General features: G+C 37.0%; 1 protein-coding gene across 2 annotated transcripts in view; it reads right to left on the bottom strand.

Moving 5' to 3' along the window:
* Positions 1 to 5,976: 5,976 nt before the first annotated feature.
* pdgfc (platelet derived growth factor c) overlaps positions 5,977 to 27,339 on the bottom strand; it is an 80,456-nt gene continuing 59,093 nt past the window's right edge. For both annotated transcript variants that reach the window (XM_028459880.1, XM_028459879.1), the window contains 4 exons: positions 26,839 to 27,019; positions 8,909 to 9,116; positions 7,610 to 7,830; positions 5,977 to 6,617 (listed from right to left, as the gene is read on the bottom strand). In XM_028459880.1, the coding sequence (XP_028315681.1) occupies positions 6,504 to 6,617; positions 7,610 to 7,830; positions 8,909 to 9,116; positions 26,839 to 27,019 (724 nt within the window). In that variant the 3' untranslated portion in view covers positions 5,977 to 6,503. The remainder of the gene's footprint in view (positions 6,618 to 7,609; positions 7,831 to 8,908; positions 9,117 to 26,838; positions 27,020 to 27,339) is intronic.

The raw sequence follows: 27,339 nt of genomic DNA on the forward strand, positions 1-27,339 counted from the left end.
TGAGCTTAACCTTAGACACGTTGATCCCAAATACCTGCTTTAGGTATTACCACTCACTCCTTCCCTCTGTCCACAGCCACCACCATTATACCTAAGCTTTACACTTATCACCAGAATGGCTTGATTACACAACACAATAAGCACAATATGCACAACTACAACTTCACATCTCACTCTAAAATAATCAACTCTTCCTCACCCTTTCCATTTCCTACCTTGAGTAGTACCATTTCTGGCAGACACCGGAGCACGATGCATCAATCAGCACATAGCAAATCAAAATATCGGGTTACTTTTCAAAATAAAACACTTCAGATTATTTTTCAAGTAACTACATCACCAAAATGTCATAATGTGTAAAAACAAAATCACATTCACGATCTTGTATCCTCCCATACTGTAACTGCACTAACTTTGATTCACAGTAGTTCATGTTTTACTGGTGCAGTTTTATCTCTTCTCTGTTGGCTGTTGCTAAAAAATGTGGCTATGATAAGTCCAATCTTCTTGTACTCCTTCGTTAGGAACACTGAGCTGTTTATCTGTTTATTGTTGGGTTTATAACACATACCTTTAACTGCGTTCTCGCGTGATTATATAAATATCGTGAGAACTGCTCTCGTGACGTCACAGTCGTCCAACCCCAACGCAACCGGTGGGGGCAATATCGGATCTGTGCCGTGAGACGCGGAGACGTATCCAGTGGAAGCCCCCAGTTACCCTTCCTTAGGGAGGGCTGGTGATGCAATAAAATACATTCATTTATTTAATTGCAATAACAAAACATGCATTGCTGTCTTTAAATGATTGTAGTGTTGACCTTTGACAGCATGTGCAGACAAAGGAAGAAAAGAAAGAAGAAAAATGTGAGTTATCACTCATTCATTTCATCATTATATGTTCTTTAGTAGTTTTTTCATAGAATTCTGTTCAAAATCTTGTAATAGGCAATGGGAGTACAAGGATTCATAAATAAGGAAAAGGAAGTGCTTGAGCCAAAAAAGGATTGAGAGCTGTAATAAATATAACGAGGTTAATCTTCTACACATTTTGAGACAGCTGAATATCTATTTTTTTATGAGAGCTTGAAGGTAGAGTCGTGAGAGTGAGTGTGAGGGGGTGTGCGTGAACGTGACAACTTCTCCAGACACCAGCAGCCGACAGACTGAGGCAAATATAGCCCCAGAGTTACAGAGTTGTCTAGAGACAGTTAAAGACAGGAAAGGAGGAAGTGAGGACTGTGAAACAACTGTTGTGGCTGGCAGTGGCCAAAGGGCTTTGACACACGGCCCAGAGCTTTTTTAGCTCCTGGGAATAGAAAGAAGTGACAGATGGATTCTTTATTCTCTCTCTCCCCCCATTTTGCACTGCACGCAGAAAGAAAAGCTTTCATTCAATCTGAAATCTGAAAACCTCCCATATCTTTACTGCCTTTTTTTTTTAAACAAGGACAGATAAAATAATAAAGCAAATAGATGCCTGTGGTCTTTACCAGTCCTTTTTTCTAAATAAAATAAAATAAACCTGGAAAAACAGAGAATAAATATTTCTTCCTTTGCGGTTCAAATAACCCTCTTTTCCATGTTGGTTTCAAAAATAAGTTAATTAAATAAAAGAAAAGAGAGAGAAAAGTGTTTCATAGTTTTATATATCAACATACATACCCACATACAAAACATAAAAATTAAAATGTACAATAGTTATATTCAGCGCAATCACAAATTAAGCTTAGATGGTAAAAATGAATGGATGGTTTTTACCAGTGTCACTTTCTGGGCAGTAATCCGGATGCGCAGCCATTGTGGAGGTAAGTGGATGTTGACACTACACGTTGGAGGCTCACAGAGGTGAACTCTGCAATAGATGAATCAAATAAAAGCTCCTCAAAATGCATGATAGATGTAAAGGCATACAGGAAAGGACTTGGTCCGCAGGAAAGGGCACAATATTTGGAAAAAATGCAGTTTTTTGGTGGCGCTGATCCACACAAGTTGGCTCCCTCCAGTCTTATGTCTATTATGTATCCTGATATTGTTAACTACCTGGATTTCATCAACACCATATACAGCTGAAGACCTTCAATCTTATTGAAGTTTGGAGACCCACTCCAGAGGCTCCCGTTAGCAACGAATATACTTATCGGCAGATAACTCAGTCAGTTCTAATAATTTCACAGTGAACCTGCAGTGTAGTTACTGTAAAACAGTATACGACCACCAGGCAATCTTAGATATAGGTAAATCAAACAGTTATAGTCCCTTAGATGCGACTACTCTGGACCGACTACGTAGCCTCGGATTACTACGTCGGCTACATCCAGCAGAGCCTCATACCAGCGATGTCCGCCAGCGGAGTAGATGTAAGCGGTGTGATTGGAAGCAGGAGAAGAAATGCCGAGCGGGGCTAGCAACCAAGCTAAAAGCTAATCCTCAGAGAATGCTGCTTCCTTCCATCCTGTGTTCTAATGTCCGCTCCCTGAGAACAAACTGGACTACCCGAATGAGGGACTGCTGCGCCAAATTTCTCACAGAAATGTGGCTGAAACCATCCGTTCCAGATGAGGAGGTTAGCATTGAGGGGCTAACACTGTTTCGGACGGACAACAACGGTGAGTTAGTCTCATGTCACTGCTCTCCTGATGTAGAACTACTGACTATAAAATACAGACATTGTTCTCCCTCATTTGTTTTAAGTTTTCAAAGTCTATAAAACTCCAAAGGTTTTTCACAGTCTGACCGATTAGTACAGCCAAAAACACGGCAATATTTCACCGTTTCCTCTCGAAATTTGGGATTTTCTTGTGTGTGTGCTGTTTGTAAACCTGCTGCTTATCTCCAAAATGGTGACTTCTGGGTTGATGACATGAAAACCCTCTATTGCATTTTACATACGTTATTATATTTATTTGGCAGATAAAATATTTTATTTTATCTTATTACAATATAGAGTGAGTCAATGATTTATGAATTAAAGGGTTTATTGCTTTATTGTAGATTGTATCGTACACAAATGCGTGTTCATAAATGTGTCAATGTGTGTTGAAGTTTTCTGCTCAGCATCTTGTTACATTATTTAACGGTTGTAAAATGTCAGGTTTTATTCCTTTTTTTTTAATATAACAATTCGGGTCTTGTTACATATCGAGTTGTTGAATTTGTGCTCTAACAAGGCAGCTTCAGATAAAGAGTTGGAATTGAATGAAACAATTAATGAATCCATTTCCATACAGTCAGACATGGAGAACTTTTCCACGCCACATCACAAACTGCAAATTGTGCAGAATAAAGCAGCACGACGTCTACTGCGTTGTCCGTACCAAACCAGTGTAAATCACATGCATAACTGTCTTTCATGGTTAAAGGTAAGAGATTGTAATTTAGTTCTGGTGAACACACATATAAAACAAGGCATGCTATGGAAGGTAGATTCACTCTACTTAAAGCAAAGACTAATAAAATGAAAAGTACTGTAAAGTACAGGGCCATGGTGACATGGAATGCTCTTCCAAGACCAATTATTCAAGAAAATAACAAATTTAGATTAAAAAAAAAAAAAAAAAAACTCTTGAAAGAACATTTATTCACAAAACAGCTCTAGCTTCCTGTTGACAAAAGCTACTGAATACAATTAATTATGCTGCGTTCACACCGGATGCGTCACAAATGTCCGTACGTCCAGATTATGTACAAAGTCAATGGATAGATGCGTACCAGATGCAAAATCTTTCCTGTGCGGCGAAGCGAGCGCGCTCCCGATTTCACACATATCCGCACATTCGCAAGAGTTGAAAATATTTAACCTGCGTGACCAAAAGTCAATCAGAGTCTTTGTTGACAATAACGTCAGGCCGTCAGCGTGGACACCGGTCTGTTCACCCATTCAACCATGGAGTAGAAACTGTGTACCACCTGGAGCTGTCTGACACGGCCTTTATAACCGGGACCGGACTAGGAAGGATTTGTCGTGGAGGAGAGTCAGCAAGGAGGTGGTAGTAGCAGGTAAAAGTTCTCTCTGTAGTTCTCATCTTTGAAAGTCTGTACTGAGCTAGGATAGCATTAGCCGCTAATCACACCGGCTTTTTTCACTGGTGGTTTATGTTTATGGGAGAAGAAAAAGGAGCGCAGCTCCTCGCTTCAGCAGGCAGTGAAACTCACCCTGTTGGATGTGTCACTGGTGGGCGGGGCTTCATCGCAGATGTGCGTATGAAGCGAATTGGGGACATTTTTTGATCCTGCGGACCCTGGGGTACGTTTCGGCAGATGCTTCCGGTGCTGCAGAAGACACATTTGGTGTGAATGCAGCATTAGGGTAAGTTTGATTAGTTTTGTGATCTATCAATGTATATGTATAGTGATAAATAACCGTGAATGTTTTTTGGTAAATAACCAATCTGATTGTTAATTGGAACTAGGTCTGACTGTATGAACACTGTTTTTGTTTTGTTTTGTAAATTGTTTTAGTTTTTGTTTGTTTGCCTTGTTGTGTAATGTGTTATATGTGTATTGCACTAATGAGACCATTTTATTTGGTGTGGAAGAGTAGCGATGGCTCTAGCCAAAGCTAATGGAGATCCAAATAAACAGATCTTCTGACACTGCATCGATGCTTGCAAAGACACAGCAAAATGAAAATATCAAGAGGATAGAACAAATGGGGCGACTGCATGTAGCATCTGGCAACCACCCAGTTTCCTGCCAGGGTGTAAATTAGATGAGGATAATTGGCCAGAACGGCAGCGTGAGATGGACAAATGTGAAGCTCCTCCTGTGTGATAAATGGGCTGAATGAACAGCAGCATTTAGTCTTTGATGGAAATGTTAATGGAAAAACCCTTTTTTTAATAGCTTTTTCCTAACTTTCACACATGCAAAAGATACCATCCACATCATTCTCTCCTCACACATATTTTCACACCCCTGAGAAACTGGCTCTTATAAAATATGCCAGTGAACATTTATTTCAGTGAGCCAAGTTGCAACAGCTACAATATCGCACTGACTGGGAAATTAAGCTTATACGACGCTGCAATTAAGACTGTAATTAAGACTTTGCATTGTTGGACATAGTATTTAATGAACCGCAAGCTTACGCTTACGTGCTTTTAAATGACATCATGCAACATGTGGGAAAAAGGAGCCTATGCAAAAAGACCCCCGGCTGTGTTTTACTGCATCAGTCCTCAAAAATGGCATCCCACGATAACCATCCAGCCCACAAACCACCTATTTACAAACCATGTGAGGAAAGTAACTTACTATTAAAGTGTCAGAAAAATGGTAAACTTAAGGAAAACTATTAATTTTACTTTTGATGCTAACTAATGGCTGTTAATGAGTGCCAAGCAAATATTGGAACAAAAACTTGTGATAAACTGCACGACTGAGCTAAAAATTCATATTTTACACACACATTTGAGCAGTGACCATAACAAAAACACAACAGAAATGATTTCCACTACCGTATATGTAAAATCTATTTATTCTATACAGCATTTAGCACAGAAGTGCATGAACTGAAGTATCTGCTCATTTAAAATAATAATAATAATAATATTATTATTATTATTATTATTATTATTATTTTTTATAAAGAAAGCTTTAAATGACAGATGTGGGTGTGTGACTTCATAAACATATCGTATGTACAGGAAGATTTTTTTTGGATGTTTATTACTATGAAATACAAAACCGTTGAGGCAAACATAGACATAAATAGTTATGAAATATAGGTAATGAAAAACAGATTAAAAAAAAGAGAGAATTTTGGCTAAAACTACTGACGACACAATGACAAATGCATAAAATACAAAATGTTGAAGTAAAATTCCCTTTCATTACACAAATAAATATTACAAACAATCTCAAACAGAATCAGCTGCGAACACACTAAATATTGCTGACATGAACTGGGAAAAAAAAAAAAAAAGTTATTTCAACCAATTCTTCGTGTGCAATTTTGACATTTTTAATGAGACTCTTTGGCGTAAAAAGTTGGATTGGTGCTGAAAAAAGTAAAAACACAAATATTTACACATAATACACTGTTTTTTTTTCTTGTAACCTGGATGAAAACTGCTTCCAAACAAGTGGGAAATGGGTTCAAGAAAGGCTGGAAAATTTCATTTATAGAAAATTAAAAACAAGTACAAGAGCAAGAAAGATCTAATTTAAAAAAAAAAAAGACATCAGGAAGAGGAGCCATAACTGCCTCAATGTTCTTAATCACAGAGTCGCTCAAAAAGTAGTTCTCGAAGTCACAAGTAATAGTCCAGATCTCATCCAGTGAATTTACGTTCCTCCAAAGTGTACTCAGAGTCTCTACTGGTATTTCACTCCAGTCAGATCCATTCAGAAAATGTATTAGATTCCAGTCTGTTCCTGCAGATCCAATTATTAAAAAGGACAACGAGACAAATGGAGGCTCTTATTTGCCCCCCGAGGAAGAAGGATAAGATACAAAGTTGCAACAATGGTTCATTTCAAACGTCCGTGTGCTCTTTAAGGTCAGTCCCTGTCATCTTTACAAACACAGGCACACTCCTCATGATGCTCCAAAGAAACATCAGCCAAGAACTTCTGCAGGCCTCTTCCTCCGCTTCGATGCTTCAGCAGAAGAACCTGTTGGAGGGAAGAAACATGAGCTGACAGCCACACAAGTAATACAAAAACAAAAACCAAATGTGCATAAGCTTCACACAATGAGTGTATTTCATCTTTAACCCTATTATTATTCAAAAAATAACTGTTGACTTTGTTTTTTTTTGTTTTTTTTGCTTCATATGTCATTACTTTTCGTAATTTGATGAGTACAATTGATTAAGCATAAAATTATTATGATGTTTTTTAAATGTGCTGAATGTATAAAACATTAAAAATGTCCTCTAGGAAGTGGTTTACTGTCAATGAGGTTTTGGAACAGCTCTTTCACAGTTAATTTCAATTATTATTCCCCCAGAAAATCTTAAAAGGGGGAAATGTTTTAACCCCTTTTTGCCTGTTTTCTTTGGCCATCTTGCAACTTCCTTCGTCCCATTTTTTTGACCCCTTTTCAAAAAGTTTTGACACTTTTTTTCAGACTTATTCTACCTTTTGCCAATAATTATCCCTTTTTTCTTATTTTTTGTAAATTTTTACAAGTTTGTTTAGACCCTCTTTATCCAAAAAAGCTACATTTTCCTCAGTAAATGAATAATGATAAAAAAATCCCTACATTTTGCTTCTTTTTTCCACATTTTTGCCCTTTTTCACTAATGTTTGCCGCATTTTGCCCATTTAAGCTACCTTTTGCCATTAAATACCACCTTTTTCCTCTTTATTTTCCCAGTTTTTTGACACTGTTGACTACTTTTGGCCTATTTTAGTCACTTTTCACTCTTTTCTTGCCATGTTTTTGCTATTTTTAGACCATTTATGGCCACCTGTTACCATGTCTGCCTCAACTCGCTTGTCAAAAAAATAAAAAACATAGTGGACCGGACCGGCCCACTTCGGGTCGACGGTCCACCGGGAAGATGTCCGGTATGCCAGATGGCCAGTCTACCCCTGCCAGTGAAATGTTGTCCGGTAAGAAAACAAAACAAAACAAATAGAGTATTTAAGTCGATGCTTACTTCATGGTATTTTTTGGTGACCCTGGCAGGAACACACTGGCAGTCGAAGCAGCGGTTAGAGCAGCAGGCACAGTTCCCACCACAGCGCTTCACCAGGAGGCAGCTGGGCCAGAATATGGCGTCGGTTCTTTTTAGCTCCTCTCGCAGTGACACAGAGAAGTTGCGTGGAGTGCAGCTGTAGAGTCGAACCTCCTCCCTCAGCAGGTTTAAGTCAGATCCTCCTTAACGACACAGAATGTTTGTTTCATTCAAATCCCCAAACTTCAAAACATTGTTGAGCTTTCCACTTTAAAATTTAGCATTTACAAACTAATTTCAATATTATTCAACAGTATTTGTTTCACACATCAGTGAATGAATCTAGTAACTTTTTATGTACAGGTATTTATTTTTTGCGCATTTTTTCCACTTTAAAGACAGTTTCGGCACTTTTCCCACCTAATGTCACATATGTTGATCCATTATTGTCATTTTTAACCTCATTTCATGCTTATTTTTTCGTCAATTTAACAACATTAACAATTTTCTGATGTTCTGCCACTTTTAAGCCACTTTGAACCGTTTTATTAATTTTTTTTTAATCCCACTTTTTCTGTCCTTTTTTTTGGCCACAGTAATTTGCAACTTTTAACCAATTTGTGTGGTTTTCAAAATCCAATTTCACCACCTTGTCCACCATTTTTGGTTGCTTTTCACCCTTTTTATTTCTGTTTAAAACAAGGATTTACATCTTTCAGATGACTATATACTGTACTATGGCGCAAATAATCAACATCCTGGATAACAGTGGATATTATTCAGATAAATAAATAAATAAATGTGGTTATAACAGATTCATTGAACAATGGACCATCATTTTGCTGACTTTATGCAAGGGCCCCAAAAATCTCTCTCCCCTTCAGTCCCCCTTATAGATGGCCCTGTCTCCACATGACTGTTCTTCAATGTTCATGTCTGTGTTCAACCACCTTCAGGTACAATGGGGGTCCCCGATCTCTGGAACCTTTATTTTGGGGGTCTGGGGCTGAAAAGGTTGAGAACCACTGCTGTAAGGTACTGTATTTAAAGGCCAATAGATAGCACCGGTATATACAGTTGGTCATTTTCCCTAATAAATGTTATTGCAGAATGAACTGAATATGAAAATTACAGATAAACATTAAGTCAACCAAGCACTTGGAGAACATGCAAACTATACACAAAACTGTCCCTTAGGCTCACTCCAGGAGCTTTTATGCAATGAGGCAGTAATGCTAACTGCTAAGCTAGCACACAGTGCTGCTGTGAGACGTGTCCCACCTTTGGCTTTCTTGTTGTGGATGAATGACTTTCCCAGGACGTGCCATGTGGGCTTGTACAACTCGTCCATGTCCAGCTGCCATCGCTCTGGTTCCAGGTACTTCATGACCTCCTCCACGGTGCTCAGACCTGCCACCGCCTCCGACAGCTCCTCAACACCTTGCCGAGATGGTGGAGGCACCGCGGGGACCTCAGGCTCTGATACGCTCTGTAGGAAAAAAAACCAAAAACAATGGATGTGAACAAATGGTTTGGAGAAAGTTGTCAATGAAAGGTTATAAACTGGATTTACATAAAAGGTCCTTTTTGTTTGGTCTTTGCTAATGGATCTGCATACTAAATATTGCATTACAACGTGTTGGTTCAATAAAGACCAATATATTTAATACTAAAAAGCACTCAATGCTTCTGGACACGTACATTTTAATTTGTTTTGCTGACATTTAAAACCTTTTAGCTCTAGACCTTATAAAACAAGTCTTCTAAACAAATTGTAAAATAGGAGAAAAACATTAAAAAAAAAAAAAAAAAGCTTTAAAAACAGCAGTTCTTTTTTTTTTTTTTTTTTTTTTTTTACAAGCCCCTTGTTTTGTGTAAAGCTCATTAAATGTGATGAAAGTTTGGGGCTTGGTTCAATTTAAAACCAATCTTAGATTATCAATATAAGCAAAGATGTGGACGAACCATTACTTTAGCATCTGAGAGTCATTTCCACACATTTTACAAACCAGTCAGGAATTCATCATTATGTTTAAGAACTGACGAGGCAATATTGTTAGTTAGATCAAATAGAGCACTAAGCACTAAGCTTTTTCTCCTGAAAGTATTGAGCAATCAATAATCATTGGATATGCAGATTCATGGAAAAAAGGCCAACATTAAAAAATAAATAAATAATGAAATAAAATAGTAATTACTATTCAACATCTTCACAGAAAACAGCTGCAGAAGACAACAGCACCACAAAGAACAGGAAACTTAGCATACACAGGTCACATTCACCAAATACATACAATGAAATGCTAAATGGAATGTTGCCAGGTCTGATGAATCTCAATTTCTGCAGCTGTATTCAGGTGGATGGGTCATAATTTAGTATTAAATTAATAAAAGTGTTGTTTAATTAATCAGACGTAATGCTGCGTTCACACCTATGCGTCCGTACGTCCAGATTATATACAAAGTCAATGGATAGATGTGTCCCAGATGCAAAATCTTTCTAGTGAGGTGGTGCGATCCGCACATCAAGTACGTTGGCCGTGCGAGGGCGCTCCCGATGTTACGCATGTCCAGACATTTGCAAGAGTTGAATATATTGAACTCCTGTGACTGTTTCGCATGCCAATCAGAGTCTTTGTTGACAATAACGTCAGGCCATCAACATGGACACCGGTCTGTTCATCCATTCAACCATGGAGTAGAAGCTGTGTGTGACTACCTGGAGCTGTATGACACGGCCGAGGAAGGATTTGTCGTGGAGGAGAATCAGCGAGTAGGTGCTAGTAGCAGGTAAAAGTTCTCTCTGTAGTTCTCATCTTTGAAAGTCTGTACTGAGCTAGGATAGCATTAGCCACGAATCACACCGTCTTTTTTCACTGGTGGTTTATGTTTATGAGAGTAGAAAAAGGAGCGCAGCTCCTCGCTTCAACAGGCAGTGAAACTCACCGTGTTGGATGTGTCGCTGGTGGGCGGGGCTTTCCTTCAAACGTGCGTATGAAGCGAATTGGGACATTTTTGATCTTGCGGACCCTGCGGTACGTTTCGAGCGGCAGATACGTCCGGTGCCGCAGAAGATGCATTCGGTGTGAAAGCAGCATAACAGGGTCTCAACTGACGCAGAATGAACTACACGTTTGACAAAGTGGGTAACTAATTACAACAATAGTTACTTAAAAGTACACAGTAATGGTGTCAAACTCATTTTAATTCAGGGGCAAAATACAAAACAGTTTGATGTCAAGCGGGCCACAGATTTTTTGCAGGAAAACAAGTAATTTTAACATTATTGTGCCCTAGTTTGCACATCTACGTATATATAAAATACAAAATATGTAAGAAACCGACCATATCCAAGCAATAAGTGATACAAATCAGATCCCAACAGGATCTTCACTTTAAATTTCCTTGATTTTGTGACCTATTTCTATGTAATTAAAGGAAATGTTACATAATTTGAAGAAAATTGAAGGATTTAATTTAATATTAAAAATGATTGAAATCATGTGAAATAAGCGCCTGGAAAACTGTGAGCCCTGCAAATATTGAGTTTCGTTCACACCATGATTCATGTTTTCTTTGTAATTTTTACTGTCTTGTGTGGGCAGAATTGGATGCTCCAAAGGGCCGGATTAGGCCCAGAGGTCTTGAATTTGATACAAGTGGTTTAGGTAATCAATATCATATTAAAGCTGGTGAAGACAATCTTTTTTTATCAAATAAAGAGATACTGCAAGCCTCAGAGATCAATAAATCAAAGATCACAAAAAAAAAAAAAAAAAAAAGATGCATATGGTTGAAATTGCCTTTCGAAAGTTTGTTTTGATTTTCCCCAGTAAACCAGTAAACCAAGCGTGTGGTGCATTGCATTGTTGGATTGTATAGTTTTTACGATCCTCAATTAATTGATCTATGAAACCTACACCATGTCTTTATCGGATTAAACAAGAACTAGAATATTTGCATTTCCTGAAAAATATGCAAGCGAGGATGCAGGTGCTGGCCCGCATCGCACTGCATTAGCTTAATATTAGCAATTACCTATCATTTGCATAAATTAGCATTAGCTAGCATTAGAATTAGCATTCACTAGTATTAATTTTAGCATTAACGTTAGCTAGCATTAGCATTATTAGCATTATCTAGCATTAACATTAGCCTAGCATTGGCATTTACTTAGCATTAGCACTGACCTAGCATAAACAATAGCTGAACATTAGCAATAAGGTTGGAAAAAGTTCAAATGGGTTGAAAATGTTTAAAAACAAGTTGAAAGAGATTGAAATGGGCTGAAGGCACTAGCTAAACATGTTCAAATAGAAATGAATGGGAAAGAAAAAAATGTAACAAGTCAAAAAATGTAAAAGTTATAAATTATAAAAGCGATAGCAAAAATCTTGGGAACTTTTGTAATTTTTTGATAGCTTATTTACTAAAATCAGACAAACAATGTCAGAGCTTCCTGCATCCTCACAAGTTATGGACTCCAGCAGCTTTAAGACAGAAAGAAAGACTGAAGAGAGTCCACGATGTATATCCCACTATTTTGACTTTGTCCATTTATTATAGTGCCACATCAAAAGTGACCTGTCCCTTTGCTCATTGTCCAGTCAACTATTGCTGTGTTTCTGTGGATCATTGGCCCTGAGCTATCAGAGACATGATTAATACCGGGTGTTTTGGATCTTCCCGTGAGGAAAGAGGCTAATCCATTAAACCTTTCTTCACCAGTCTTGTGGCGCCACGTTTGTCCAACATGTCAGCGAGTTGTTTTTTATTTCCTAATCTTTAGTGAGTAACAGGTGGATGGTTACTTAATGACACTTTAAAAAATAAAAGAGAGGGGGAAAAACCCCTGTGTGGGGTATTGAAAAAGCTGTCGCAAAGCCAGGGATAATGAAAAAATAATGATCCCAGTATCTGAATCTCGATGAGTTACATAGAGCAAATCAGGCAGTAATTCAAAATGAATTCCTGGTTGGAACATAACTTTCCCTTTTATTAGATATAGTTACAGTATGCTTAGAATGTTTCCACATCAACGATCTTATCACAGAAAAGGTGACGGGAAACCACTTCAAAAAAGAAAACAGATGAAATGGTTTTTTTGACTTTGTTTCAATAGAATCTGAATTCTAACAAGGGTGTGCTTCTTAATTACACATATGTACATATATTCATGATATTTTATACAAACAGACAACGACAAAGACTGTTTTCCTTTAAAACTAATGAAAATGGGGAGAGTGATGAGGAAAGAACTAAGAATTGAGTTTAAACTACTATCCGAACAGATTGGTTAAACAAATCCCAGTTACGCTTCACCAACATCCTTGTCATTGTTCCAAAAAAACACATTGGTTTATTTAGAGATACAGAGCAACGATGAGCTGTAGTTCTTCCTTTAGGCCTGCATATGGCACTATAATGTTGATTTTGAATATACACACTGCACATATAGTTTTTACGTCACACAAAGCTACATATTGTTTGACCTTGATGTTCAAAAAGTCTGAAATTAAGTGTAATGGTAAAAAAAAAAGAGTGGGAAAAAAGGATCCATTGTGTGTTTCTGTCCTATTCACACATCTGTTTAAAAATATCAGTAAAGTTTAGATTTTTAACGCCATGGGGTCCAACAATACAAACATTACAAGGAAAGAAACTATTTATTAATTAATATTAATATTGCCTATTTTCTAGGTGTGTGCATTGCCATGAATCTGTCACAATACAATAAGATTTGCATGCCACTATACGATATATCCCGATACCAAACAATACAATATACTGTACATTGCAATTTATCACAATATCAATAATTTCAAATTTCACCTTTACATGTACAAAATGGCATGAAATACAAATGGTAAATGGTAACTAACTGTAATTCAAGTACAAATATCAAAAACAAGTAGTATGTTTATCAAACTGTCAATTTACATTTTTCAAAAAAAAAATTTTACAGATTTTTATTTTGTTAATTTCTTAAATTCTTAAAAAAAAACACATCTATAAAAGTGGCCAGTATGTTTTATGAAAATAAAATGCGATCAACTTCCAAGCTAAAATGAATTAAGGTAGTTTAACAATGTCTGATTTGGTTCACTGACACCTAGTGACCGGGCATTTACGTGCTATGCAGGTGGTGAAATTAAAAGTTTTTTCTTGTTAAAAAACATGATTAAATAATAATCGTGCAGTGGAATATCAGGATATATCACCAAATCGTTTTTTTTCTTATTATTTTCACAGTAGGCTTACACGGGTGCAACATTTACAGTTGTATCCAGCAGCATTAGTGACACTCAGTGTAGCACTCAGGTCGTACCGGGTAAATACATCAAACACAGCTAAAATGTTACATTCGTACACTGCTTAACGACAAATTACAAGACCCCAACACGCCATCCTCTACTGGTAAGGCAGCATTAAGGCCTAAAACGAGAACCAGCTTGGCTCGTAGCTTCAGGTAAAAAGCCAGCTGATGCACATCCATCATGTAGTTAAGAGTGCTGAGCATACTGTAACTGTGCTTTTTTTTATTTTTACACCAATGTGAGGGCAAATGTGAAAGAGTTTTTCATAGAAAAATGACTTGCCATACAGCACCAGTCCCAGGGTAAGAGTAAATCAGCTTTTTTTTTGCTGATGGTTGTTGAATGATTCAGACGGCTGCGATTCTTATTAGCTCAGCCTTGGCAGTAGCAGCAACAGCACCGACTGGAAGTCATTAACAGCTTGTGAATGTCGATGGTGCAACACTGCCCCAATTAGAAGCTCCCTGTCGGTTCAGCTTCAGATAAAGAAGCCAAGCACTCCCTAGGAGACACATGAAGAGGCTTTGACTAACGTTTTAAGTGTCGAACGAGATTTGATTTGAGTTATTTAGGAACAAAGTGCTTACACTGACCACCAATACTCTCCTCTATTCCAGAGAAAAACATAGGGTGAAACTTAGATTAGACAAGTACAGAAACAATCTAAAATGTGAATATGATGGGGTTGTATAGGAGTAGTTTGTAAGTGGTGTAACTATGATGACCAATGTACCTTTGTCCACTGAAACTGAATCCTGTACAAAAAGTCTTTCCTTGTCTAGCAGTCACATGTGCACTAATCATCCTCATATGAACTCACTAAAAGCTGACCATAAAAAAACAGTTTTCCTAGTGAAAAGAAAGAAGGCCGCTTAAAACAAACTACCCTGCAGTTCAACCAAAACCCACAGTGGGTTGACAGTGTCACAGAAAGGACTTTTTGCCTTTCCTTTGTACATTGCAGAATATTTATCTTCATACACTAAGGAAACTCAGTCTGTCTGTGGGGGGTCACTAACCCAAAACAGGGCAGCTTTTTCAAAAAACTGCAGCAAAAGTTGCAGCATTTTGAGACTTAACTGGTCAATTTGCCAAATTATTGATTGCCTTTGAAATAATTCATGAAAATATCGAAAATAGCTCAGATTCACAATCATTTACATTTGAAAGGTTTCCAGTGCAGAAAATATTACATAGAGAATCAGTTTTTGAAACTCCAAAAAATAAATAAATGGTTTCTTTCCTTTGAGAATCTCATAAATAAACTCATTACTTTTACGACAAACACTTTTGCTGGACTCTCATACAAGCAGCAATTTCAAAAATGTGTGCGTGGAGATACCACCAGGGGGCGCAAACACCAATAATATTGGCCAATGCTACCGTTTTAGACGATACCTGTACTGAAGGTTTCATCAGGTTATTTTCTTTAACAGTCCCTCTAAAGCAGCAGGAGATCATTAAACACTTGCGATCCTGAGACACGTCCGCCGTTATTTTACTCAAAAGCATCAGTTTGGCTGTTGTGACAGTCTGTAATCAGACTAAATGGTGACTCCAGTCGCACTGGGGGATTCCCAGCGGCTGCTGACTACAGAAGTTGAGGGTGGCTTACACAAGGCGAACGGACTTCAGCCACGTTGTGCCGACAAATTGACCGGAATCACATTTTGTTGGGTCACGGAATTTGTTGCAACACCTGATACACTCTGAGTTTCGTCAGATTGGTTAAAATCGCGGAAATTTGTGGTGATTGGACAAAAGGGTCGCACACAATTCACAGGGATTGGCTGAATTTGCATTACTAGTTGCGATCGCAGTGTCGCAAATTTCTGGAGGGTTTGAATGTTTAAGAAACCAAGCTGCACCCAGCTATTCAAACACTCACACTGACCAATTATGACAGGTAGACAGCTGTTCCCTATTAACTCTTAATCTAATTTATATACAGTATATATCTTAGATTTTTAAACTGTAGTCTCAAACCTGCCAGACAACAGAAAAGCACTTCAAGTTAGGACTGACTTCATTTTCTGAGAGAAGAACAAATCTCACTTCCTGCCAATTCCATCACCTGCAAAATTGAGACACTAAATTTATTTGTGTTTGTGACTGTGCAGACTGAAAATATATTATGGCAAGAGCAAGTCTGAAGTGAAAAAAGAATAAACTGTAAAGTGTTTACAAGTTACAGATAAACACTGAACCAGCAGCCAAAAGCATGCTGGAAGACTTTCTGAGGACGGAAGCTGGGAAGTCTTTAGTTCCCGAAAATCCATGCAATAAAAACACTTACAAACTGAAATAATGGTAGAAGAGGCCGACAGCGGATATAACAAATATAAGTTGTGTTATCCTGTGGTGAAATGAGTGCACTCCTCCACACACTTAAAGAACAAATTGTGCACGAGTCCAAAAGTTTAAAATGAGTGTTGGATGGTGGACCTTTCAACCCTCAGCCTGACACAAAGACATTTGTTGTTAAAGCTGTAATTTTCTCATTTCCGACCTTCTTTTGTCCTTTTGAAGCCCAACCACACAATCTTATTCTGGTAACTGAAATGACAGGTTCAGCCGACGTTGTTGAGTTGACCATTCTGAAATAGCCTCCTGGTAAAACACACACAAACACCCACGGACGCACACACACACATGCAGTAATTGTCGCTGTCATATAAACAGAGCTTGGTCTCATCGAGCCAATGTCAATCATTTCCATCTGTTTCAGCAGAGTTCGGTCTTATCATCAGCTGGTGCCAATCGTTTCATCAAGACTTTTCTTTTTTTTTTGGCATTCAAGTTATGATTTTTTTTGTCACTGCAGACAAATAAATGTTCATTTTAGGAGTAGAAAAGATTTTCACAATGTGAGTCCGTGTGTGTGTCAGGAAGAGGTACCAGATAGTGGAAAAAATGTCTGAATTTAAAGCAATTTATACAAATACATAAAATCTATCTTCTCGAACCACAAGGGTTAAAGGTTAAATTATAAATTGTCTAGATACTTATGCATGTGTATGTTTGGACAGATGAATGTATAGAGGAATACATGAATTGTATAATTATATAGATACAGTATATATCAATGAATTGTCTCATTTTATAGTGTAAATAGGTGTATGATATCAGAGGATTAATGTATAGAAATAAAGTAGAGTACAGTAGTCCCTCGTTTATCGCGGGGTTTGCGTTCTAAAAATAACCCGCAATAGGTGAAATCAGCGAAGTAGTCAGCTTTATTTTTTTTTACAATTATTATACATGTTTTAAGGCTGTAAAACCCCTCACCACACATTTTATTCACTTTTCTCAGACAGGAATGAACATTTCTCTCTTGTTTAAACGCTCTCAAAGTTCAAACCTTTGTAGATTTTAAAACATAAACCTGTTTTCAAACATACAGCACTTCAGAGTCACACTGCTAGCGATCAGACATTGATGCCGAACGCAATCAGAGTCTTTGTTGACGATGACGTCAAGTCAACACGGACACCAGTCTGTTCATCCATTCAACCGTGGAGTAGAAGCTGTGTCACCACCTGGAGCTGTATGACACGCCCTTTATAACCAGGACTGGACTAGAAAGGATTTGGCATGTAGGAGAATCAGCGAGGAGGTGGTAGTAGCAGGTAAAAGTTCTCTCTGTAGCACTGAGCTAGGATAGCATTAGCTGCTAATCACACCGGCTTTTTTTCGCTGGTGGTTTATGTTTATGAGCAGAGAAAAAGGAGCGCAGCTCCTCGCTTCAGCAGGCGGTGAAACTCACTGGGTTGGATGTGTTGCTGGTGAATGAACGCAGCATTAGCCAATCAGGACGCAGAACACAACGCGCGTTCATACGCTGTAAGAAGATGCATCCATAATTGCACTGTAAAAAAAATCTGCGAAACACCGAGGATGCAAAAGGTGAACCGCGATACAGTGAGGGACTACTGTACAAAATATTACAAGGGGTAGGATCACATAAGTTTAAACTTCCTCCTACTCCTTTTTGAACATGTACAGGCTTCATTTGCAAGATTGTGTAACCATTTATTCTCTTTGCTTTGTTTGATTTTTGATTTACCATTATTATTTTCTCATTGTGGTAAATACACTGCTGTTTGTGTTCATGTTTGAAATAAAAATCAAATCAAACAATAATCAAAGGGTTATCATTAATGCCAGGGGAGCAAAAAAAGCTTTATTTGGGATTGAGACCACACAGAGACAATGATGCATGTTCTGTTTGCTCCTTAAGCTCCCAACGCCCAGCACTCAACACGCCTCTCGCCACATTCAACAGGCCCCTTCTCCTACCCGTGTTTAAACAACCTCTTCGCCTTCCCTTTTTTCTTAAATCCCTTCCTGAGAATTACAGACCAACTTTTCTTTTTTTCCCCCTGTGCCATTCCATGGAAGTGGTGGAGAGAAATTATTGCTTGTTTAAATATAAACTAAAGTGCTAGCCCCGGCATGGCATGGGGTTCCAGTAGCTGCTGGTTGACCGCAGAGGAAACAGAGTGCCGCTGTTCTTGCATGTTGCTCCTCCTCACTCGGAGGAAGTTCAAAGGGAAAGACAAACCCAACGTATAGAGGGCAAACCGTCCTTTACCTCTTTATGGTTTCACCACTTTCTAGAGTTGGAATAGGAAAGAAAAACTCGGTCTCTTGTTTCATCAAACCGGCAGTAGAGTACTTTGATTCTGCCCTGTCTGTTGAAATGTAATATTTCATTCTGCTATGCGGCAGTTTCAAGATTTTATCTTAAAATAAAGATTACTTTCGTCCGACCATTGATTTCTATCTTAAATTTAAGCTGTCTCCTTGAATTCATTCATCTTCTGACCCGCTTCTACCTGTTTCAGGGTCCCAGGGGTCTGCTGGTGCTTATCTCTAGCTCTCAGTCGACACATGGCAGAGGGTCATACCCTGGACAGTGGGGATGTGAATCTTTGGGTGTCTCACAATTCGATTTAACTCCGATTCTTAGATTCACGATTGGCTTCGAAATCCATTGTCGTTTTAACCGATTATTGATTCAAAAATTGATACAATGCACAGTGTGCTAAGGCAAATTATGGCATCAAAACAATACAGTTTGAATAAGATCGTTTTAAATAAAGTGATTCCAATGATGTAATCACACAAAGGCAAAGTTAAGACAAAAGCTAACATTTATTCATGCTAAATAACAAAAAAAACAAAAACAAAACAAAACACACTAATTGTGCTGTCTATGTAATACATTGAAAGTTTGGGTCACTGTTGTTTCCTGTTGGGATCGTGTCAATAGACTGTAAAAGTCTGGATGAATTTGTGTGTTTTGGCCCAACACTGTTGCCGTAGTAGTCGGAAGTCGCCATCTTGAAAGCCCACGGCCGACTAGTCTCTACTAAGTTCTTGTATTTTTGGCTTGAAAAAACATATGCTTGTGAGTTTAACTGTATTGTTTGATAACACTACAAAGACTGTCTGAGAAAGTTAAACATAAACGGTGTGTTATATAAATCACCGCAGATCGAGGCAAATGTTAGCATGAGGGAGAAGATAGCAGACTTTGTATAGTGGTATTTTAGTGATATATTTATGAGAACACGAATATGTATTTGTATGTTAAGTTCCAGAGTAAAGACTCTAAGCTGAGTGTTTCTGGAAATAAAATAAATAAATAAATAAATCGATTTTTTACGTTTATGAATCGATTCAGAATTTTGGATGATTAGAATCGCGATTCTTATGTGAATCTATTTTTTTTCCCCCACCCCTACTGGATAGCATCACACACTCCTTCGTACAATTTAGAAACCAGATTGGTAGGGCTGGGCAATATATCAAGATCAAGATACAAGCCTCACTAAATAACTCATTCACACAAGCTGTCCTTTATAGGAGAAAAGGCACAAAAGTGGCACATTTTGTGTGACTGTTAATAAATGCGCCTGTGAGGCATTTTTCATCAGCAAATTTAAATTGATTTGAGCAATTGTAACCCTAAATTGTCTTCGGTATATCGCTATTTTGAGGAAAAATATTGATATATGAGTTTTGGTCCATATCGCTCAGCCCTAGCTGCTGGAGGCAAAAATTATTTATCATATATAAATAATAATACATACATTTATAGAACGCTTTCAATCAAAGTGCTGTACATCACATAGATCAGCCATTAAACATATAAAAACAATTATAATAATAATATGAAAGACATGCATAAAAACAGGAATTTTAGGACTCATACATCACAGTGTACAAATACATTTTTAGCTTTGCTTTAAAAACATTAATGGATGAAGTCAGCCTTCTTTCAGCAGGCAAGCTGTACCTTGTGTCATGATATGATATTATCATGATATATTACAATATTCTAATATTCTACCCGGTTAATATCAAAATTAAACGTAGAAATGAAAAATCAAGTTCTCATCCTATTTATTATTTATTATTAGTGTTTTTGCACATTTTCATTGAAAAAAAAAAAATGCATTGTTACACACTGCCATCATAAAATAAAGTGCTACAAGTTTCTTTTCACTGAAACTACTGTGTAGAAGTCTCAAAGTAACCATGACGACATAATGACATCATTGTAACAACTGTAAGTGAGAACATTAAAGATAAATCACCCTGAGTTACTGACAATGCACAAAAATAAGAAGATATGTATAATTTATCCTATTGTGTCAGTTTAAACACTGATCTGAACAGATTATATGAAAATAAAATGTCTGTGCACACATAAATATTGCAGGTATTACACACTGCAATCATAAAATCAAGTGCATCAAGAAACCATTGCAACACATTGAAAGCAATGTATTCACTGATATATTGCACAAATACACAAAAAATTGATTAAATATAAAATAATAATAATATATATGTTTAAAAAAAAAAAAAAAAAAAAAAAACGAACTAACGCGAGAGTGAGGACACAACAAAAGGAAACGTCACAATCACGTACATCAACCCAGGGCGGCAAACACACACGGGAAACACCCAACGTGGCAACCCAGAGATGGCAACACAGAACAACACCAAGGCTGGATTCACCGGCATCACAGTATTATTGGTATTTGTTGTGTCTCAATGCCTGTAGTTTTCCCATTGGGGACAATACAGTTTATATTATCTTCTCTTAATATTCAACCCATGTAATTTCTATTTCCCCAGTGTTTGATTTTAATCCCATAATTCCCAAACAACAGCAAAATTGTTATTGCTTTTGTGTTCCCAGTTGAAAGGATGCATTCTGTCATTGTTGTATTCTTTGCTGATGATACTTCGAAATTAATTTTGGTAACATACAAGAAAATGCTACATTACAGACACTTGTTTTATTTTTAAGTACTGATGAAAAAGGTTTGTCCCTTGATATTGAACATTACCCACTAAAAATAAACCACAACACCTCCCTTTGTGAAGGAGACAGTGGGTAGATATCGGAAAGGGCACCAGTTCATAAATACTGTAGCGGTACGGTACATGTCTTAAATTCATATTGTTTGCTTGTTAGTCTTCAAGAAAAAGAGATGAATTTAAACTGTTTTAACTGAACTTGTTTTCGCATTTTTGTTCACCACTAAAGATGCTGAGACAAAATTATGAAAACCATTAAAAATGTGTTGATTTTTTTTGCAAAAACTGAAAGATTAACAAAAAGCACATGTCTGTTTTACAGAAAGTAACAGCAAACAGTAACTAAAACATAAATCATAGTAGAAATAATATTGATTTGTATGTTGGTATAACTTGTTTTTGTTTATTTTTTTATCACAACGCTTATTAATTTAAAAAAAATTAAAAAATTAACATTCCTCTTCACTTTCTTGGTTCCCAACATTTTTGTTTCTTTAGTTTCTATATAGTATACTTTTTTCTGAAGTTCATTATACTCTATTACAAATGCAGAGTTGCCAGTATTCATAACATCTTGTATCAGATCAGATATTTGTATACTGCACTTTATTATTAATATTATTATAAACTTGATACATATTTGACAAAGTAAAAATATACAACATAATTCATTGAGATTATTCTTTTATTTTTTTAAATCATGCGACCCCATTTCTACTCCAGGCGACTCCACATGGGGTCCCAACCCCAAGGTTGAAAAACCCTGGTTTATGCTCTTCAACGTGAACACATAATTGAGACCCAGTGTCACGTACTGAGTTTACCTCCGTACTGAGATTATAACCCTAATCCTAACATAATCCACTAAACAAATAAAACTTGTGTCCGTTCACTTTGAAAACAAAAATAAACAAAAATGAATTATTATTTTTTTTAGCAAAAAATAATTTTACGGTAGTGCTCATGTGCGCGCATGTGGATTTATGCGCATATACAATTTCTGTACGATGCGCAGTCAGTACATGACACCGGAGCTAGGCCTGCACAATAAATCAACTTTTAATCGTGATCACGATTTCGGTTGCCACAATTAAATCAACCTGATCGTCAAATATTTACATTTAAAATACAGGCTCTGCACTCTGTAATAGTGTGTTTATTCAGTTAGCCTTTGGTACATTTTAAATTCTTTGGGTTAAACCTTTTTTAATTAAAATTCCATTTTAAAGCTTAATTTTGCACTGTAAACTGTACACATATTGTTTTGTTTAAAAGTAGTACAATTAAAACACCGATTTTTCCATAATATGATAAATAATTGTGATTATAATCGTGATTACAATATTGATTAAAATAATGGGGATTATTATTCTGGCCGTAATCGTGCAGCCCTATCATCAGCACAGTGAACTGTTTGAGCTTCAGGCCATTGTGAATTACAGGCGAGTAAAACTGTTTAGTCAGATCGAGTAAACGAATGAAAACATGTCAAGGTTAAAAAAAAAAAGGCAACCGCCCACTAAATGCAACTCTTCTCTCAGCTTTTGTAAGTGAAGGAGTGTGAGTGTGAGTGTGGGTGGTCTTGACATCAGGGGGATGAAGATAAATGCTGCTGGAGAGATGTGTCTGACGTTTATCTCACAGCTGAATTTCTTAGTGGTACTTTCCGTACGTTGTGTTCTGCAGACAGAGATGCAGTGAAAGTTTAGGCTGCACTGTGTTATATAAAGCTAGGATGAGATAAAAGCATTTGTTTGGTCTGTGTGTGACAGCTGTTACATATTGCAGTGGATGAGGTGAGGGTCAGTGTTCAGGGATGAACTTTTTTTCTGCAGGAAAGAAAAATAATAATCTTCCAGTCGATGCATCATCACCACATGTTTCCCACAGATAGTTTGACTTAATATGTGTGTCCTGGATACCGAGACCTTGAGATTGAAGTATCTACAACACTGGTGTCCCAGTTTCTTTCCCTCTGTGCAGATAAAGGAGGGATCCACTGAAAGTCCCTCTAAATCAGCCTAATTCTCATTTGGCCATTGTTCAAGGCAGCTTTGATTTAATTTGATAATCCTCTTGTGTGGCATTTGCTTGTATTTGCTATGTTGTTGCACTGACTACTTTCTTTGTTTTTTTTTTGTCACTTTTAACGTGTGTTTTAAGAGCTCCTCTTTAATGTGATTGATAGCATATAATAAGTCAGTGGTTCTCAATTTTTTTTTTGGCTCAAATACCCCCTTTCTCTTACTTTTGAATGCAAAATTAAGAGAAAGTTAGTTTTACCCTATGATGATGTGTTGTTGCAATAGAAACCGTCTCACGACGGTCTAATGTCTTATGTACAACTACTACATTTTGCTCAGAATATTATGAAAAAACCACTATAGAGCATAATGATGGAATAAACGAGTGATAACACATTTTAAAGAATCTCATGTTGTAAATAAATGTAATTAAATTGTATTTAGTGCCTCCTGAGTAGACTTTCTATAGTTTTTATCATTTACGGTTGTCATCTCCCACCTGCATGTGGGACCAAGACTGACCCTTATATTTTCAGTTCCTGTTCTGATTCTAATCTATCACCATTTTGTGTGTTTTTGGTGTAATTTTGTGTGTGTTTTTATGTCATTTTGTGTATTTAATTGTTGTTTGCATGTTCTCTTTATTAATCTGTATATTTTTTCTCTTATTTTGTGTGTCTGTGTTGTCATTTTGATGTATTATTTAAATTATTCTCTGTGTGTGTGTGTTTTTGGTGTCGATTGGATGTTTCTAATGTTGTTTTGTATGTTTCTCTGTTATTTTTGTGTATTTTGTAGTGATCTTGTGTATTTTTCTTTCTTTTTGTTTGATGTTTTGTGTGTTGCTGGTAATAGTGTGTGTTAGTGTGTGTGTGTATTTGGTGTCATTTTGTAGTTGTGTGTCTGTTCTTTTTGTTATTCGGTATGTTTTTCTCTTATTTTGTGCGTTTTTGTCGTCGTTTTGTGAGTTGCTGGTAATGTTCAGTGTGATTATCATTTTTACCTAAAAATAAACATTATAAAACCCCATATTTTTAACGCTTTGATTTGTTAATTTTCATCTCTCTCTCTCTGTAGTACCCCCTGTAGTGCCATCGCGTACCCCAATTTGTGTAACACTGTAATAGAGATTATAATACTACCCCATTACTGCTACTACTTGGGTTACTATGTCTCCAACACTACACTACCCTTACATATCCTCACCTACCACTGTGCTCATCCACTTAAATAACTTCTAGCATATTTAGAGTAGGGATGTCCCGATACAACTTTTTCACTTCCGATACGATACCGATATTACAGCCTTGCATATCGGCTGATGCCGATATTGATCGATTACGATATCAGCACAAATCATGCATACTTTTATGACTTTTTTGTAGTGTGGAATGTTAGAAAAGGCTTGATCAAGTGATGTTACGTGATGCAGTCCGATAAAATCCGATATTCGTTTTCTGGCTGATATCGAACCGATATCCGATATCAATATCGGATCGGGACACCTCGAATTTAGAACCTCCGATTTTCCGTTTTAAAATTTCATAAATTCCATTTCAGGGTTTCCCCGTTTCCACGTCACTTTACACTTCTGTTTATTCTGTTTCATTGCGTGATATTAATCTGAACCACACACAACACATTAAAAACACACTTTAAATGAAGCCCTGCATTCACTTTCATTCACTAGTCAACACTCAACACTTAACGTGCCATTTTGAACAGCATTATCGCCAGAATTGGACATATTAATCTGGTTGTCATTCTGTTTTTTTTTTAGAAATAACGTGGAAACACATGATAATGTCCCAAAACATGCATGTGAGGCATTTCTGTCATGTCATTTTTTTTTTTTTTCCATTTTCTTTTTTGTGATCGCAGGAAATCCGAAGCCCGATACACAGTTATCTACATGTCCCTCGGAACGTGAATTTTGCTTCCATGGAAGTTTCAGGTTTTGTAGAAATGGGACCAAGTTTTGTCGTCTCGCTGCAGTTGAAGGTATTTATAGGGCACAGCTTTTACCACATCCACCCCAAGGATAAAGTCGTCAAGTCTAATTTCATTGGTCATGGTTGTGCTGATTGCTGACACCAAAACCCAAAAGTCAAACGCAGATTTCTTGCACATGGCAAATGACAGTTTAGTAACCAAAAAAAAAAAAAGCCACGACATGGGTTCACAGGTCATTTTAAGAAGTCCTTTCTCACAGATCATGTCTCCTGGTTTAGAATGAAGAGGGATGCCAATGTGATGATTATTTTGGTTTTTAATGCTCCGTGCTTACACCCCAAGCTCCTTTCTTTTAAAAACGAATTAAAACTGAATGTTTTTACAAGAATCATTAGTTTTCTTAATTTATTCATTTTTATATCCTGGTCCATCTATTAAATTAACTTTCAATTTGACATTGTGACACATTTGGATTCATGCATCAACATCTGGACTCTATTTCCTTTCATTTCTATCTGAAAGTGAGCTTAGTCGACTTAGTCAAGTGTTAAATCAGGCTGTTTTCAGTGAGCTGTGCTTGTGTACACGGTATTGTGATCAGATAAGTTGGAAAGCTTAATTCTTCTTTTTATCTCAGGAGCTCCAATGAATCCCCAACGGGTCAAAGGATCACTTTGTGAAAGTGAGGCCATTTATTTTTCCCATTTCCTTCTAACGCAACACTATCAGTGACATTGGAAGGCCTCATCTGTAGATCCGTCTGAGCACAACACAGGATCACAGGCCAAAGGACTTTTTTTTTTATCAGAGCAAAAAGCTTTAAACATCAAACCAACACTGTTTTTATTAATCAGATAAAAATGTACTCAGTTAGAGCTTTGTTATATCTCAAAAGTAATGACGATAAATCTAAATTTGAGATTTTTTGATAAATATTTGATACATATTTTGAATTTGTGTTACAAAACTAATTCATAAAGTATTTGGATTACGAGTAGTTTGACTGGAAAATGACTTAAAACGGGCCAAATACGGAGCAGTTTGATCTTCTTAAATGGGCCACAGTTATTTTGTGGGAAAAAGAGCAAATTCAACATTAATGTGCCCTGATTTGCACTTCCACGTTTAGTTGATATGATAAAGTATGTGATTAAATCAATCCGTCACTTAAATATCCCTGATTTTGAGAATTTGGAGACATTTTGTGGAATAATTTGAGGAAAATTTGCCAGATTTTGGAAAAATTGAGAGTTCTTTCAACAGTTTGAGATTAAAAATGACTGGTGTCATGTGTTAAAAGAAGCAAGAAAACTGAGCTCTACAAATATTGTGGATTTTAATTGAATTTTTGTATTCGGAGGAGCTGAGAGTATACGACTGAATTAGTTCGTAATTTACAAAATGGGACGAATTTGATGCATTAAAAGGCCAGATTTGATTTGGCCCCCAGGTCTTGAGTTTGATACATGTGACTTAAAAACTTAAATATAATTGTTGTTTATACAGAAAGATATTATTGACTGTTATGTGGACCCTTGGGCACACTTTGAGACAAATACAATTTTGTTTGCTTACGTACGGCAGGCAGAAGGGAGTAGCGGATGCAGAATCCAGGCTCCGACGGGAAGTATTCATCGGAAACAAAACGGATGATGATCTGACTTCCCTTGGAAGTATAACCTGCTGGGACCGACTGGGACCCACACCAGCAGCTCAGGAGCTTCTTCTCCATTGGATCCTCGATTTCCACAAAGTCATACCTGTAAGGGTGCGACAAAGGAGAGAAACAAGGAGTTATTTTGTAGTAGTAGTTGTTATTCGGTCATTTCACTCCATTGAACATTAAACAAAACATTTCCATAATTTTGTGCACAGCATAACCGAAAGGGTTTAGGCTGAAGTGAATACTTATTATGCCTAACCCTGTTTACAAACTTCCACGAGACAAAACACGAAAATTTATAATAAACAATTTTAAGTGTCCAACAGAAGAGAAATACACACGTACGGTATTTAGGATAGTTGTTTTAACATAAATTTCATTTTATTTTATGTTATTTTTATATTTAAACTAAATCAT

The sequence above is a fragment of the Gouania willdenowi genome, chromosome 10 (genome assembly GCF_900634775.1).
Source record: "Gouania willdenowi chromosome 10, fGouWil2.1, whole genome shotgun sequence".
NCBI lineage: Eukaryota > Metazoa > Chordata > Actinopteri > Blenniiformes > Gobiesocidae > Gouania > Gouania willdenowi.